Source organism: Triplophysa rosa, linkage group LG5, assembly GCF_024868665.1.
Source record: "Triplophysa rosa linkage group LG5, Trosa_1v2, whole genome shotgun sequence".
Taxonomy (NCBI): domain Eukaryota; kingdom Metazoa; phylum Chordata; class Actinopteri; order Cypriniformes; family Nemacheilidae; genus Triplophysa; species Triplophysa rosa.
The window spans coordinates 16509320-16525826 of record NC_079894.1 but is presented as its reverse complement, the minus strand read 5'-3'; the positions used below and the strand labels follow the sequence as shown (position 1 = coordinate 16525826).

Sequence of the window (16507 nt, the reverse complement as noted above, 5' to 3'; positions counted from 1 at the left end):
CACCTAGTACTAAATACCTTTTAATAAATTACACTTTTGCGCAACTGTATGCTTTATTTTATCCTTTTGTTTTATTTAACAATTAAACCTATGCCATTTGGGGTTGCTATCCAAATAGTCTGCCAGTTTTAGTATGGTCTGTTATGATATTTTATGTATACGTAAATCTGTATGCAAGTGTTATTATGTATGCAAAACATTTTAAAAACAATTACGCAAATATTAGCTTCATAATTATGGTTACTTATTTTACACTTAATTATTATTTGCATTATAGCTCATGTTTTATATTTACAAGAAGTTGTCTGCTGTAGGCCTGTTACTGCAGTTGAATGAACAAGGAAAAACGAAATATGCCACAAATACTTGCATTTTGGTGAGCACAAGGTCAAAGCCCTGAGCGTGTAGGTGGATGCTGTTGTGACAATTGACAAAGACTTTCTTGTCTAAATTCAAAAGACCCAGAACAACAACGTTTGCATCAGCCTACTCACATTTCTTCCATTCTTATTGCATGGAAAAAAAGAATTTAATTTCTTTGTTTTAATAATCTAATATGCTAAAATGAAGGCTATCGGTTTTTATATTATTCGTGCAAGTTATCTAGTTAGCAAACAACAGATAACGCTACAATATATCTTCACAACCGGTATTAATAGCATATTTTAATGGAAAGAATTGTGTTATTTGTAGGCTACTGCTTACTGTCAAGCGTGTTATTGATTGTTTAAAAGCAACCAAGGACAATCTGATTTAAAAACACATTGTATGACGTCACTGCCGGTGGGTCGCTCTGACGTCAGGTATGCGGTGGAGTTAAAGACGCTCTAGATGGGTGGAGAGTGACAGCGGACGAGCATTCAGAGATCCACATCAGCATCACAAGATGGGAAACGTTCAAGTAAGTACAATTAAGAAGTTGCAATTCCTTCTTTTTCTCATCGAATAATTTATTTGAGTGCAAATAATGTTGTTTATATTAGTAGATTGTTGTGCAACGTATTTCGTAGACCTAAAACAAATGTGTTTATACAAACGCGTCAGGAACGACTGTGGTTACCATGGCACTTTTTTATTTTCATGGTTTAACAGTTTGAAGTTTTCCAATAATTATCATTACCAATATTTTATTATCATACTGAAACTAAAAGGTTTGAAGGTTGCACGAATTTTAAATGTAGGCCTATTTTAGTTTTCTTTCTTTTTTTTACTTAACACGTTTTGTTGATTACTATTTGCATTTACTGTGAGTATTTGTTTACAGAGGAAGAAAAAATAACTGAAAAGAATAAATCATTTTATTATCAAAAGGGCATATTGTTATTATGGCCAGTGGGCGAGGCAGAGGAAGGCTACACTATTCCTGTCCCTGCCCAGAGATCCCATGACTCAGCTAATGTGTTGGATACAGAACCCCTCCCCTCACTGTGCTGCATTGTGAAGCCTTGAAAACATCCTGATTGCCTCACTGATTTCGCCTCGCATCATTTGACTTGACAATATATCCTAAAATGTTAAAGATGTTGTGCAAAATCTTTTTTATTTTATTTTTTTCAACTGTACTGATAAACACTGACATTATATAATAACTTAACATGTGCTTCTCCTTAAATAACTTTTATTTTAGCCCACAATAACTCCTTATGAGGACTTTGATGTGGTGGCAGACATCAAAGCAATTCGTAAGGCCTGCAAAGGAATGGGTAGGTTAAATAATAAAATACATGCTGTTGGAGACACTGATACAAATAAGGTGTCAATAGGATGATGATGAGTAATACTATATAACACTGCACTACACATTTTAAGCATGGATATTCATCTTAACCTATGATTTGTTTTCTAATTTTCTTTACATTTTTGAAAAATCATTGACATTATTTGATTTTGTTTACATTGTTCATAGGAACAGATGAGGAGACCATCATTGCCATCCTTGCAAATCGTTCCGCAGCCCAGCGGATGGAGATTAAACAAGCATACTTTGAAAAATATGATGATGTGAGTCATTTTGCCTAGCAAAAATGTGTTCTTCATTGTAACACAGAAAAAATGCATTTTCCAATGCATTAGGTTATATTGATTTTAAACTACATTAGATTGTGGGTAGAGTTTCATTGTGCCAGGTTCATGGGAAAAGAGAGGAATGGTAGAACTGTCAATAAAGAGTCAAAATGCTGTGTCAGTGTCTATTTTTGGTTTTGGTTATTGTTAAGGAGCTGGAGGAAGTGTTGAAGAATGAACTCGCAGGGAACTTTGAGAATGCGACCAAGGCCATGTTGGACCCACCACACGTCTTCTTGGCTAAGGAACTGAAGAAAGCTATGAAAGGAGCAGGCACAGATGAGGACGTGCTGGTGGAGATCCTCTGCACCAGCAACAATCAGGTTAATGGTTATTTACATTTATATATTATGGTGCTTGTCAGTCAGACATTGTTGCCTTCAAATAACCACCCATTAATGTCCCATTAAAAAATGAATAATTACCACTTCAGTTGTTTTTATTTTGTTGATTGACAGGATATATTGAAATGTAAAGAGTCATACATGCAAGGTAAGCTTATCAATTTACAGAGAAATTATTTGAATTTCAATTTTTGATATCATGATATATAAGATTTGATCAAAAAATCTGTCTATATGAAATAAAATGTTGTTGTTCAGTACATGAGCGTGATTTGGAGGCTGACATTGAAGATGACACTAGCGGAGAAGTGAGGAATCTTCTGGTTTCTCTTTTACAGGTAAAAGGGAAATGTCTGTTATTTCACAATTGTTTATAGAGATGCTCATAAAGGTATAGGCATTGTATAATAGAATATTTAAATGTATGTTTATGAAGCAGTTTTGGCACAGACTATTTACCTTTATTTTTCCATGAAGTCCCACTGAGATCAATGATCTCTTTTACAAGAGAGACCAGTATGTTAGTCCACAGGCTCTAGCATTCCATTCTAGCCATCCATTCTTTGGTCCGCTGTCACATTCCCTTTTCCCTTCCCCGTCTCCACAGAATCAACAATCAACTATTTTTCTCCACTGGAACATGGGTGGTGCTGAATTCCTTTCCTTTAGGGAGCCATTTTTATGTTCATGCTATGTACAGTTTTCGGTGCTAAATGTTATTAATTGAAGCTGTCATATTTATAATTCTTTGCCATAAATAAATTCCTTTATCTGCAGGCCGACAGAGATGAGTCTTATGAGGTGGACGAAGAGCTGGCAGAACAAGATGCAACATCTTTGTTTGAAGTGAGACTTTCTGTTTAAATTCCTTTTTTTAAACTTCATTCTATGTTTAATTTTGAGTATTATGTTGAATAAATAAATACGATGATGGTTTTTCACCAGGCAGGTGAAGGTCGCTTTGGAACAGATGAGTCAACTTTCACCCATATCCTCACTCACAGGAACTACCTACAGCTTCAGGCTACCTTCAAGATATATGAGACTGTAGGGTTCTGCCTTCTTTTACGTTATGCATGAATGGAGCTTTTTTATTATTATATTACTTATGAGTCTGGTTTCTTTGTCACAGCTATCTGGGACAGATATCCTGGATGCCATAGACAATGAAGCTACGGGAACATTGAAGGACTGTTACATTACACTGGGTAGCTATAAGAAATGTTTCTATTGAATTAAGGAGTCAATTCAAAGCAGCAAGTGTAACATACTTGTACATACAGTACAGCAAGATTTCATTTGTGTTTTCTGATGACACGCCATTTGTTTTGCTTAAACAGTGAGATGTGCTAAAAACCCACAACTGTATTTCGCACGTCGCCTGAATGCTGCCATGAAAGGAGCTGGAACAGATGAGGATACGCTCATACGCATCATTGTGGGACGTTCTGAGGTCTGTGAATATTATGGGCTTGATGTCTAACAAAGAATTCAAAGAAGTTTAAATGGAAAAGAGTGAACAGAAGAAAAATGTGTTTCACTTCGCACTTTCATGTTCCCCTCTAGGTGGATTTGGAGACCATAAAGGACATGTACTTGGAGAAATATGATGTAACATTAAAGGATGCACTGAGCTCAGAGTGTGGCGGGGACTTTAAATGCCTCCTAATAGAAATACTACACTGAAACACCGTCAGATGGAGCCAAAGAGTCAATAACTGAATCCACTTACAACACTGCCTACAAAAAGTTGACAGTATTTAACAACTAGAATCACCTCTTCTGTACACAGGGAGCACACTTGAGCTCACTTTGTCATCAGTGCTATTTGTGTGTTGGCCAGAATATATTCACATGCATTTTACAAATTAGAACACTTTGTCATAACATTTTCTTACATCTAAAATGGTTGTCCTTTAGACAGTTTAAAACAGTTTTTATTACCGACATTATATTACTTTAACTCACTACACACGTGCCTTGACAGTTTCATAACATTTGGTGTTCAGTATTTCACACACCTTTCTTTTACAGGACAAATCCTGGTGCACAAAGGGTGATTCATGGTTAATACTCTCTCTGTTCACAGTGATTTATATTTATTGAAGTTCTATAAACTAAATATATACATGTATAACTATAAATGGTACTAAAGTCAGTAATGCTAACTTATGCTGTGACAGTTATTCTATTTAAAGCAGCTAGAGCAAAGAAGGTCAGTATCTCCTTGATAATGCTTTTTAACATTGGGCATTTATTTGTTGTTGTACGATTGTGACTGTTAATATTCTAAAGCAACATATAGTGACGTATTCTTACAATGAATCTGTTTTTTAAGGTAATACAAAATGCACTGTGGATGGATAATATTGATTAAATATATTAGGGAATAATATCCCAAACACTACTGAGTACACGTTATCCATAAAGCATGATGGATTACACTAAATAGTTTGTATGTAATGCAGTTTTGTGTGTGTGATTATACATTGAAAAACAAAAGTATTTGCTTTTATTGTAGCCTTCCTTTAATAGGTCTCTTTAAATAAAACATTAAGACCATGGGCCCCTGGAAGTCCATGAACAGACACATAAAACAACTTGAAACTTTTCATATGCATTCATTTATATGTATGCAGTCTACATAATATATTCATTAAGTTAAAAATCTCTGATAATTCACCAACTAAAAATACAAAGCATTTGAAAAACTGAAAAACCTACTGTACATCCTAGGTTCAGAAAAGCTGAAGAATTTGACTTTTATGCACCCCAAAGTTTCCAGATGTTTTAGTTTAGGCGCAGGCTTCCACATAACAGTAGTATTATCACATCTCCTAACCCTGAACACCTGCAAAGGCCGCAGAACCAGACACTTATTTAACCCCTGCAGCCAGAGAAGGCCGTGAGCTTTCTTGACAGTGTAACACTCTGAGTTCAGATACATTTCTATGAGTCACAAAATTCATGTTTATGTAACATTGAGGCTTATAAACTGGACACTTGGCAGACAACACAAGATTGTAAATTTTGACAACTGCAATGACAACTATATTGTCATTGCACATGTACAAGTACAAGGCAACGAAATGTGACCTCTGCATTTAACCCATCCAGAGAGTAGTGAACACACGCACAGCAGGTGGTGAACACACGTACCCCCGGAGCAGTGGGCAGCTATCACTGCAGCGCCCAGGGAGCAAGTAGGGGTAAGGTGCCTTGCTCAAGGGCACCTCAGTTGTTAACCGCCGGCCCTGGGAATCCAACCGGCAACCTTCTGGTCACAAGTCCGACTCTCTAACCATTAGGCCACAACTGCCCCACAAGTTGGAATACAGCTAAACAAAACATCCGTGTTTGATGTACGTCTACCACTAAAAAGCTTCAAGAACAAACCAAATGCACAGATCGCATATGCTGAAGATATCACAAAGGTGCAAACTCAGCTTTAAAAGATAGCATTGCTAAAATTAATGATTCCATTAGACATCAGGCCACTGTCTCGCCAACCATATTGTCTAATATTTTCAGACTTACTGAAATTGTGTCTCTAAAACGGAATTTCTTTCCATCTGTGTAATAGCGCATTAATGTCATTGAACTCTATATGGTAAGGACTGTCTACATACTGACCTGACCCTGTTAAAGTATAGCCATATTTCAGTGTTTCACATTAGCCTGTGATAGATTGAGTCTCTCACACGTTTCTCCTTCTGAAATAACTTCAGAGGAACGTCATGTCCTGCTCTCAGTAAAGCTTAGCGTAATAATATTTACCAAATGTTTGACCACAAGTCAATGCTTTCTCAATTTATAAGCCTATTTTCAGTCTTGGCGAGTCTTTGGGTATGGTTGCTGTGTCGATGGATTCTCTTCACAGAAACAGAGAACATACTTTGTATATTATTATTGGTAATGCTTGTGATATCCTGAGATGTCTATGGAGTGATACAAGAAAGCATGTAACTTGCGCTTTATGTAATACAACAGCCTTACATAAATTATGCCAGAGAACTACTGATGCCCTTCTTTATAGGTATCCTTATTAAACAGCAAAATCAAAGCCATCTGGTTCTGTGTACCACCTGCATTCTATTCCCACTACCAACAAAAAATATTTATTACCTTTTTTGCCTTTGATGTGCCAGGTTTTCAGTTAAAACAACTCTTAAAGTAAATCATAAAAAAATATTGTAAATTGTTTTGTAAATTGTAAAAGATGGGTTTATATATTATTTGATGACTATATGTAATTAACTCCTACGGAAAGTTCTATTTAGTAAAGAAAACAAACAGTATACAGCTGCTACTCAAAGTTTTATTGAAGATAAAGACAATGCACAAAACATGCTGTAAGACGTACCCTCCTTTAAAGAAAGAAAATGTTTACATTGTTAATGATCTGCATGTTTCAAAGTGCAAATACAATAAAGAAAGGAAAATGTTTTTTTAAAACATTTTTAAAATCAAGCAACACAACATCTACCTAAACAAAATTGAACATAATAATAAAAAAATAGAGTATGAATGTTTTTTCATTCATTTGACATATTTTACTTCAATATAAATTGTAACAATACATACTTGAGATTATAATGCAATTCATTTAGAATCAGTTGACAGTTGATTCCAGCTTTAATTTTATTCCTGTTTGGTGCTGCTTTGACCATCTGTTGAAAATGATTCAGAAAGCTTATAGACCATTAGACAAATAACTGATGCCTAAACAGCAAAAGCATCAAAGGCAATTGAGTTAAAGGGATAGTTCACCCAAAAAGGAAAATTCTGTCATGAATTACTCACTCTCTAGTTGTTCCAAACCTGTATAAATGTATTTGTTTGGTTGTACACAGAAAAAGATATTTGGAAGAATGTTTGTAACCAATGTTTGACCCCATTGAATACCATAGTAGGAAAAATTACAACGGTAGTCAAAAGTGCCCCAGAACTGTTTGCTGTCTTACATTTTTCAAAATATCTTCTTTTGTGTTCAATAGAACAAAAAAATATAAAGTAATTTTTCCTACTATGGAAGTCAATGGAGTCCAAGAACGGATTGGTTACAAGCATTCTTCCAAATATCTTTCTCTGTGCTCATCAGAACAAATACATTTATACAGATTTGGAACAACTCGAAGGTGAGTAAATGATGACAGAGTTTTTATTTTTGGGTGAACTATCCCTATAATGCAAAAAAGTACAACCACATGTTAGCTTAATATCAAGCTAGCTGAATCAAGCTACGCTCATGCAGCTGTCCACAGAATAGAAATGCTACTTCCCGCATCATAGGCAATGTGGTTGATGCGTCCTCGCACACAATCCACCGTAGCAAAAACTACAGTGCCGTTATGCACCTGAAAGGACACCCTTAGTCCCACACTCGCCCAGACACTTCCCTCTGGCATGGGCCCGCCAATCTGTTGAGCTATGGGGGCTGCTTGTGCCCCCTGTGTCCCACCCTGCTCAAGCAAAGTGAGTTTGATTAGACTGCATGAGTGGATGAGCCGCAAATCCAAAGCCACACTCGCCGTTCCTGCTTCCCTAAAGATGAAGTTTCGGTGAGGGAGGAGTCCGGCTCCTGTTCCGGCAAGTGTGACTTGTGGCGCTTCTGAAGTTGTCTGGAGGAAGAACAAGGGCTTGTTCCGCACTGCACCAGACGGGAGACCTTTCTGGGACACTGTGGCTGTCAAGGAAGTTGAGATGGCTGAAGGGATCCACACAAGGCTGAGCATGCTAATCCCAGAGTCATCACCAAAGTAGCGCACACTGCACTGTGCAGGTGTGAGGATCTCGAAAGTCAGCATGTCTCCGGAGTCCACAGTGGTTGCGGCTGACAGTGATATGGAAGTGTCTCTGTAGTGAACACCAGGCTTGTACGTACGGGTCAGCTCGGCACTGCTTCCGTTGTGGTTCACATAGGCAAGCAAGTAGAACCCCTCTGAAACACAGGCTTGACCCATGGAGTACAAAGACTGCTGAAGGACGAACTTCACAGTGCCGCTTTCCCTAAAGCGCACACCACGATTGTCATCGGTCAGCCTGACCATATACGGGTCAGAGATGGATGACACACGGAAGGCAGGTTGGTAGTTGGTGTGGTAGTGTGCCGAAGCAACGGCCTGGGCGGTCATGGCAACCGCACCAGTGTCGTGGGACAACCAGAACAGGCTGAACGGTGACATAAGGTTGCTCAGAAGGTGCACACTGTCATTGTCTTGGTTGCACTGGTTGCTGGCACTCTTGAGAGAAAGAACCAGTGCATGACCCGGTTCAACCGCAGCTGCTCCACTCACACTGGTGCTCTGAAGAGACTTTCCCTCTCGCTGCTCCACACGCATGCCGCTCAAGTCTCGACCCTCATCCTCGCTGGAATTTAGTCGTAGACATGCTTGGATAAAGCTGCGACAACCATGTCTCAAAGCAAGGTTATGGTCAACCCAAACAAGACCGTGTTGATGGAGAACTACCAAGCCGTCAGTGCAGGAAACCAGGTTTCCATCACTGTTACCTCGGATGAGGAGCTGTACATTGGGAAACTCGCTACCCTTGACCACGACAACATCACCAGACCAGGAAAGAGAGAGTCTGCCTTCAGAGGGGTTGGAGCACACAGCATCACTCATGGCTGAACATGGGGAAGTCATGGGGTGAGAATCACATTCTGAACAAGCCTGACACTCCTCTATTTCAGAATTGTAAAAATAGGAGTGTCCGCACATCCCTGCAGCTGCATCCCTCTCTGACATGCCGGAGCAGCGGAATCCTCCTGAATAAGAGATAGTACATAATAAACTTAACTTAGTCTCTTAGGATATAAATCCCAACCAAATATGGAGGTCAATTTACCTGGTGTGTTGAGGCACTTGTTCTGTTCCTTGCACAAGTTTTGTATCTCAAGGCATTCATCTCTGTCCTGTTGAACAGTTCCACTTTTTATTATGTCTTTGTTTAACAATCTAGTTAGTTATAAATATAAGAGTGAAATGATGCAGGCTGAGACGTACCTGGCATATCCGGTCAGCATGAATTGAACACTGAGCCACCAAAAAGAATCCCGGCGGGCAAACAGAACATTTCTCACAGTGTGGCCGGTCTGCACTGAAGTCACAGTACTCATATGCTTTACAGGATCCACAGCCAAGAAGGGGTCTGTCAGCATCCGTAACGCTAGCATCCATGTTCATCTTATGCATGAAGGCCTCCCTGGGATACGACCTCGTCTGGGATCGCAGACCCTCTAAATGGCTCTCAATGATTCCTTGTGACCCTTGGACAGATAAGTGTTTGACACTATCAAGAAGAAGGTTGTACTGGGTCTTGACTTCCTCCATCTGCTCGAACATCCTCCGCTGCTGGTCTAGTATTTCCCTCTGGTGGGTTAATAGAGCGGCTCGCTGTTCACTCAATGTGCTTTGGAGCTGCTTAATCTCAGCTTGCTGCCCATGCAGCTGTTCCACCAATTTCTCCTGACCTTTCGCCAGGTGGAAGTGTAACACCAATGCATCTTCGGACTGGACCTCATTAAAACCTGGTCAAAATGTTTTAATATCACATTTCATTATTTTGACGTACATGCTTTAATACGAACATTGACATGATTCTACAAGTTAAAGTCTCTCTGAGGGAGCAGGCAGCTCTCCAGCATGTAATCAGTTTCGCATGGCCCTGACTACATGGTTGCAAGTGTAATATCACTATTACCAATGGTAAGATCACTAATGAAGAGTCACACAGAGCTGGAAACAAAATGAGTCATGTTTACCTGGTTTGATGTCACATGTCAGTTGAATTCCAGATGATGGCCCCCCTCGAAGTCCAAACTCCGGAAATTCCCCCAATACTTGCTCAGCTCTGTCCTGCATATGGGCAAAAGACAGTCTGCCTCTTTCAGCATGTGAGCCCCTGATGCAGGCATCTCCAACACAGGGATGTTGCCGGGGCTCTTGTCGAATTTGTACAGGCAGTTTACACTCAAGTCCTTTGCACTCTTTCGTATTGTTATGTGTTGGTCTTGCTGAGCCATGACAACGTCCTCCTGTGCATCCATGTGGGTTGAACACCTCAGCTGTGATGGTCCGTGGGTTTTCTTTTGGACTCCCGGTCCTGCTGTGCTGCGGTTGGATTACGGTGTAGGGGACTGCTGGGCGTCTTGGAGAATAAACTGAATATCTGCTTTGGTGATGAGGTGATGCGCTCTGGTGATCCGGCGATCTGGATGACCTCTGGCAATGTGCTCCTGTGCAAATATCAGATGTGCTTACAATGTCTCCAATGTACATCATCAAACAAAGGAAAAATAAAAACCTTTGAGTTGCCATTTTAGCATCACCGTCCAATGGAAAAATATCCTAAACTCGGTTCTGTGTAATCCAGAGAATGAATCACAGAGTAAAGCCTACTGTCAGAATAAACAGTTTCCTACCTGTGAAAGCAAATACAACAAACATTTTGAATAATTACGCCAGATATATTTTCTGTCGAGGACGAAACATGTGCTCTGCAACCTGTGGTTGAAGTTCTGAGAAAATGTCTATATGTGGCATTCCACACGCTTAATTGGCAACAGCTTTTCTCAGCTCTCAGTTAACCCATGGAGCTCGCAGATACTATACGCTTCAATACCAGGATTGATAACAATAGAAAAATATAGAAAAATATAAAAAATGAAATATCAGATAATATTGTTCATTATCCTCATAGTTTTACCATCATTACTACAGTATTTTTTGCTTAAGTAAAAAAAGCTATTGCTTAATGAATTATGGAAACATAGTTTCGCACACTTGAAAAAAATGGCACATAAATTTGTCTGTCATCAAATACAGACAGTTTAAAGGCACAATATGGAATATTTGGACCGCTAGATGGCGCACTTTCGAAACAACAACAAAAGGCGAAGCTAAATGACGTTATGTAGAAGAGTGGAATCATGGGACATGCAGTTTTCACCATCCAGAGGCGTATGGAGATCGCCCATCATGTTCACGGACGAGGTAATTCATTAATTTGATTTTATGTCATCGTAATGAATTAGCTTGCAAGAAACGTGGAATGTAATGCTACGCTAGCCCGCGACTGATATTGGACTTTGTCCATTGATTTGGTAGCGTAATGCTACACAGTTTTACGTGTTTAAAACAATCATACAGTCGTCGTTTAAAAAGTAAATTTGAACGAACCCACAGCATTTACAAGTAACGTTAAATGTTAAAACTACATATTTTTGTGCGACATATACCGTATTTCATAGGGTAACTACATTCATAACTATTCAAATAATCTGTGCATGAGTATTTCGTGTACAAAAAAAAAAATTGCTTACTTGTCTATTAAAACACATGCGAGAGCAGAGTCTCTGTCCAGTCCAAGTTGGTCGCGAAGCTCTCTCCATTTAGAAAAAGCCACGCCGATATTAATCCTTGTTTTATTTCTTTGTTTGTCCATAAACCTGCTTGCCTCATTTGGCCTACGATTACACTTTTTGGGGTTTTCTTTACTCGCCAAAGAGTAATCGTGATCCATACTACCAGAACAACAGACGCAATCTGCATCCCAGATGCTATATAAGCACTTCCGCATTTGCGTGTTGCCGTAGTTTCTACAACCGGAAACTGAGGGTAGTGCGGAGCAGCAGATATTAAGTCACTGATATGCCACTTAAGTCACTGCATTTATTTATTTATTTATTTATTCATTTATTTATTAGATATTATTTATTATAATGATCTTGCTTGGTCTATAAACACCATGCACTGTGCTGTGTTTTACCTTTCTGTGTTTTTCTTATTTGCTCCTGTAAAGCTGCTTTGGAACAATGCACATTGTGAAAAGCGCTATATAAATAAAATTGAATTGAATTGAATTGATATGCGACAAATACAAGGGAGACAAGGGACGGGCCATTATTTTAAATAGGAATTTCTCTGGATTTGCATATTCTTGGGAACATTTGGGATAATGTAAGTACACAACTGCATGAAATACATCACATTGTGCAAGTGATTTTTGGATATTTCATAACAAAATTCTTGCATATTGTGGCTTTAAATAAAAGCCCTAAAACACTAAAAACAAAGAAAAACACTTTTAACATAAGTTTTACCATTTTAATTTTTGTAACTTTCAGATAACTCCTCTGTCAGATAATGTTTATTACCAGAATGCTATTGTAGGCTATAAAAGGTAGAATTAAGCAATATAAAATATAGTTAAGATGAATTTTCCTTGCAAATGCAACTTAAACACTATTCACTATTCAAGATGACCTAAAAATACATTATATTCATTTAGCAAAACCTGTCCATGACCTGCAGAAGAAACACCAATTTTTTGTCAGTAGACATTGCTTGCATTTTGTTTACTGGACTAGAAAATATTATTCCATCATTCTTAATCCATCATTCATATCATGAATCCACATACAGTATTTATTAAAAAGACATTATTAAAAGTAGAATAAAAAAGTAAATTTGAGGTAAATGTAACATGTTAGGCAGAATTGAAACATATCTTTTTAACTGCATTTTTTTAAACAGTGTGTAAAGGGTTAATGTTTTTCTTTTTTACTCAAGCATCTTTAATTACAACCGACATCTTTAATTACAACCGGCAGGTTTGTTTTCATCTGCCAACCATAACCTGCTGTGGGGTCAATTAAATCTGCTGGTGTTGTTTCTGGAGTCTACAAGAAGCAGCTCCCACACATGCAGGACTACAAAAGCACACACTACATGCTTAATTGTGTATGGGTGAATTATTTTTGCTTGCTTATTATGCCCTGTCATGTAACATTTACAATTAGATTTGACATATAAATTGCAAGCCTACTACAGTTAAACAATTAATAAAACTGTGAAAATATTTTGTATATTTTTATATACTGTTGGATGATTTTTCCCCCCAATAAATTTTCATCCCCGAGCATGTGGTTAACAGCAGCTCAATAACACCTAGACCCATGATCTTAAAGATCCCCTCTAGAACAGACAGATGTGGCTGCCGAGTTCTTGGCAACACAGGAGAAACCAGACCTGGTTGTTTATGTCATAGTTTCACTATCATATGGAAGCAATAAATGTTGTTCTTCCTCTTCAAAGTTCTCATTAAAACCTAATGGCGTTCACAGTTAATATATTCTTTCCTTTTGTTTGAGTGTATGATAAAAATTAAGTTTATTATATTTTGCAGATTTATTTGTGGAAATGATTATACTGAATCCAACTGTATTGTCCACCGCACAGATATGCATGAATTGTTTACGTTTGTTTCACATTTCTTATTTTCCCCTGTTGCAAGAGTGGCCCTTCTCAGATGTCTTTCCCATTTTTAATTCATTAAATGCCACAACTGTGTTCAATTTTTACTCACAAATGTATGTAAAAATGCAAAATGTTCACTAACCTGACGCATTTGGTTCCTTTTGAAAGATTTATGTTGCTTGTCATTCGGAACATTTTCCTACAGTGTATTTGCATACAGTCCAGCTATTTTAAATGACTCCATAATATTCTCTAATATTCATAATTCGTTATCTTAATGACGCATTTTTTATTATCTCTATTTCTAATTGTTGGCAGGATCTGAGTTGCAGAAACTCTGAATTAACAAAGAGGAAAAGCTATTTCTCAAATGAAACATTTTACCACATCCTAAAGTGTTGTAACATTCACTCACCATGTAACATTCCCAGCTGGAACCAACTATAACATTGTTTTCATAAGAAATTACTGAGAAAATCCAAGCATTAAACTAGCACAAAATGTCATGTTGTAATTAATGTTTTTAAATTAAATTAAATTAAATTAACAATAAAATTACATTATGCCATTACTATTTTTCCCTGGTTGTTCCTCTGTTGTCTGGTGTCGATTGTAGAATGGGACCGGTGTTGTGTAATATTAAGTTCCCGCGAAAAACTGTTCCAGTGGGCGGGGTTAGTGTTAATATTCATAGGTCGTTCCGTGGTGGGCGTGGTCTTTGAGCACAAACGACTGGAATGGAGTGTGTTGTCTGCTCTCTTCCCTAGTTTGGTGAATTAAGCGAATGGGCATATGCCCCGTTTAGATGTACAACTGTTTATTTTATTCACATAATATGTGACCCTGAACTACAAAACCATCTTATGGGTCAATTTTTCGAAATTGAGATTTATACATAATCTGAAAGCTGAATAAATAAGCTTTCTATAGATATATGAGTTGTTAGAATAGGACAATATCTGGCTGAGATATAACCGTTTAAAACTCTGGAATCTGAGAGCGCAAAAAAATCAAAATATTGAGAAAATCGCCTTTGAAGTTGTTAATCAGGCCACTGTGGCAGACCATCCACTCACAAAAAAAGTTTTTATATATTTAAGGCAGGAAATGTACTAAATATCTTCATGGAACATGATCTTTACTTAATATCCTAATGATTTTTGGCATAAAAGAAAAATCAATAATTTTGATCCACACAATTTTTGTCTTTTACTAAAAATGTTCCTGTGCTACTTAAGACTGGTTTTGTGATCCAGGGTCACATATGGTTAAAATGCATAGTTTTGCATGTGGGTTTATAAAATCGCTTTCTCATGGCCATATGGCAATGTTTTTACTGTGTAGCTTACGTGGATGATATACTAGATAGGCCTACTAAATTGAATCGAATTCAAATTCATTCTCTTGTTTTTGGCATTTATTTTCAAGCTAAACTGGGTCCTGTGGTTTTTTTCTTTTCATAACTTTCATTGACTGCAATTACTCTCAGATGTGGTTGCATGCATGTTCAAATAAAGATTTGTTCTCTGGTGTTGATTTGTGTTGACTCTTGTCAGTTTTTTTGTCAAGAGCCTAACAAAAATTCAAAAGAACAATAGGCAGGCGATAGGTGTTTATTGGTGTTTTCCCTGTGAGCTAAAAGACCATTTAGGAGATGAGAGAACAAACTACAATATGGACAATTTAAACTTATTGTCCATAAATGGCGTTGCTTCTAGTACTTACACACACACACACACACACACACACACACACACGCACGCACGCACGCACGCACGCACACACACACAACTTTTCCTATTTCCCAAAAATCCATTTTATTCTATTTTTTGAGTTTCAAAGCAGCTTTACATGACAAAAAAACTAGGAAAGAATTAAGATGAGAGTACATTCACAGCACAGCAAGAACGAGTGCGTCAGGGATTGGCATCATCTGGATTGGCAGACTGGAGCTGGAAATTATATGATGATCCTGAGGTAAGGTGGAAGGGCAGACAAAGAGTAGTTAACTGCAGTTTATGAATCATTACTGTTATTTGAATTTAATATTTTACTATTAAACTGTAGACACAGGATGCATTCTGTAAATTCTGGCTAAAGATATGTATTTAATTTAGATTTAGGTGATTACTAGTCAAATGATATGTAGAAATCCTATTCCAAAATTAAACAGGACCTTGGCATCCAGGACAAACAAAAACATCCTTTAAATTGGGTCGGTTCACACATTCCCAGTGAAACCACCCATTACAGCAGTCGCACTGAATCTAAACAAGACAATGACATTACACCATGTTTTAAAGCAACACTCAAAGAACATTCAAAGAGTAATTGCTGATTACAGACCCAAGAGTTCTGTGTAATCTTGTGTGAAAAGATATTTGTCCCCACATGTCAAGCATAAGTCTGACAGGTCATCTATGGAAATAAAAGCATCAACATTATGCAATTAATATTGATGAAACAAATGTGTCAGTTGAACTTTTTTCATATTATATATGTTGTGTGTGTGTGCCTGCGTGTATACATACCACTCTCTTGTAGCAGACACAGGCCCATTTCTTTGCGAAACATGTAAATATTGGCTGCTGTGCTTCAAAACAATTTGGGTTAATTATGTTTATTTATTTAACTTTTACATTTCTTGTGATTGTGCATCCAGAGAGAACATGAATTTTGGCAACGCCTACAACGTATAATGCTTTGTTGCATGTGTTTATGAATAAAATGGGAAAACTTGACTCTCTCTATCTCTCTATCTCTCTCTGTGTGTGTGCGTGTGTGTGTGTGTGTGTGTGTGAGTGTGTGTGTGCGTGCGTGCGTGCGTGCGTGTGAAAG

The 16507-nt window shown here is 37.8% G+C and overlaps 2 protein-coding genes across 3 annotated transcripts; one reads left to right on the top strand and one right to left on the bottom strand.

The window, feature by feature from the left end:
* Window positions 1–769: 769 nt before the first annotated feature.
* Window positions 770–5017, top strand: anxa13l (annexin A13, like). Of its 2 annotated transcripts, none has more exons than XM_057333847.1 (11): window positions 770–901; window positions 1628–1703; window positions 1907–2001; window positions 2220–2387; window positions 2523–2556; window positions 2667–2746; window positions 3186–3254; window positions 3354–3455; window positions 3541–3616; window positions 3749–3861; window positions 3975–5017. In XM_057333847.1, the coding sequence occupies exons 1-11, from the start codon at window positions 887–889 to the stop codon at window positions 4092–4094; spliced, it is 948 nt and encodes a 315-aa protein (XP_057189830.1). In that variant the 5' UTR covers window positions 770–886; the 3' UTR covers window positions 4095–5017. The 2 variants fall into 2 exon arrangements, with proteins under 2 accessions (XP_057189830.1, XP_057189829.1); XM_057333846.1 differs by having other exon boundaries at window positions 2217–2387.
* Window positions 5018–6745: 1728 nt separating this feature from the next.
* On the bottom strand, window positions 6746–11861 carry si:ch211-252f13.5 (uncharacterized). The gene is made up of 5 exons (XM_057333838.1): window positions 11734–11861; window positions 10174–10833; window positions 9416–9939; window positions 9258–9324; window positions 6746–9177 (listed from the first exon to the last, which is right to left on the bottom strand). The coding sequence occupies exons 2-5, from the start codon at window positions 10727–10729 to the stop codon at window positions 7655–7657; spliced, it is 2670 nt and encodes an 889-aa protein (XP_057189821.1). The 5' UTR covers window positions 10730–10833; window positions 11734–11861; the 3' UTR covers window positions 6746–7654.
* Between the last annotated feature and the right edge of the window lie 4646 nt (window positions 11862–16507).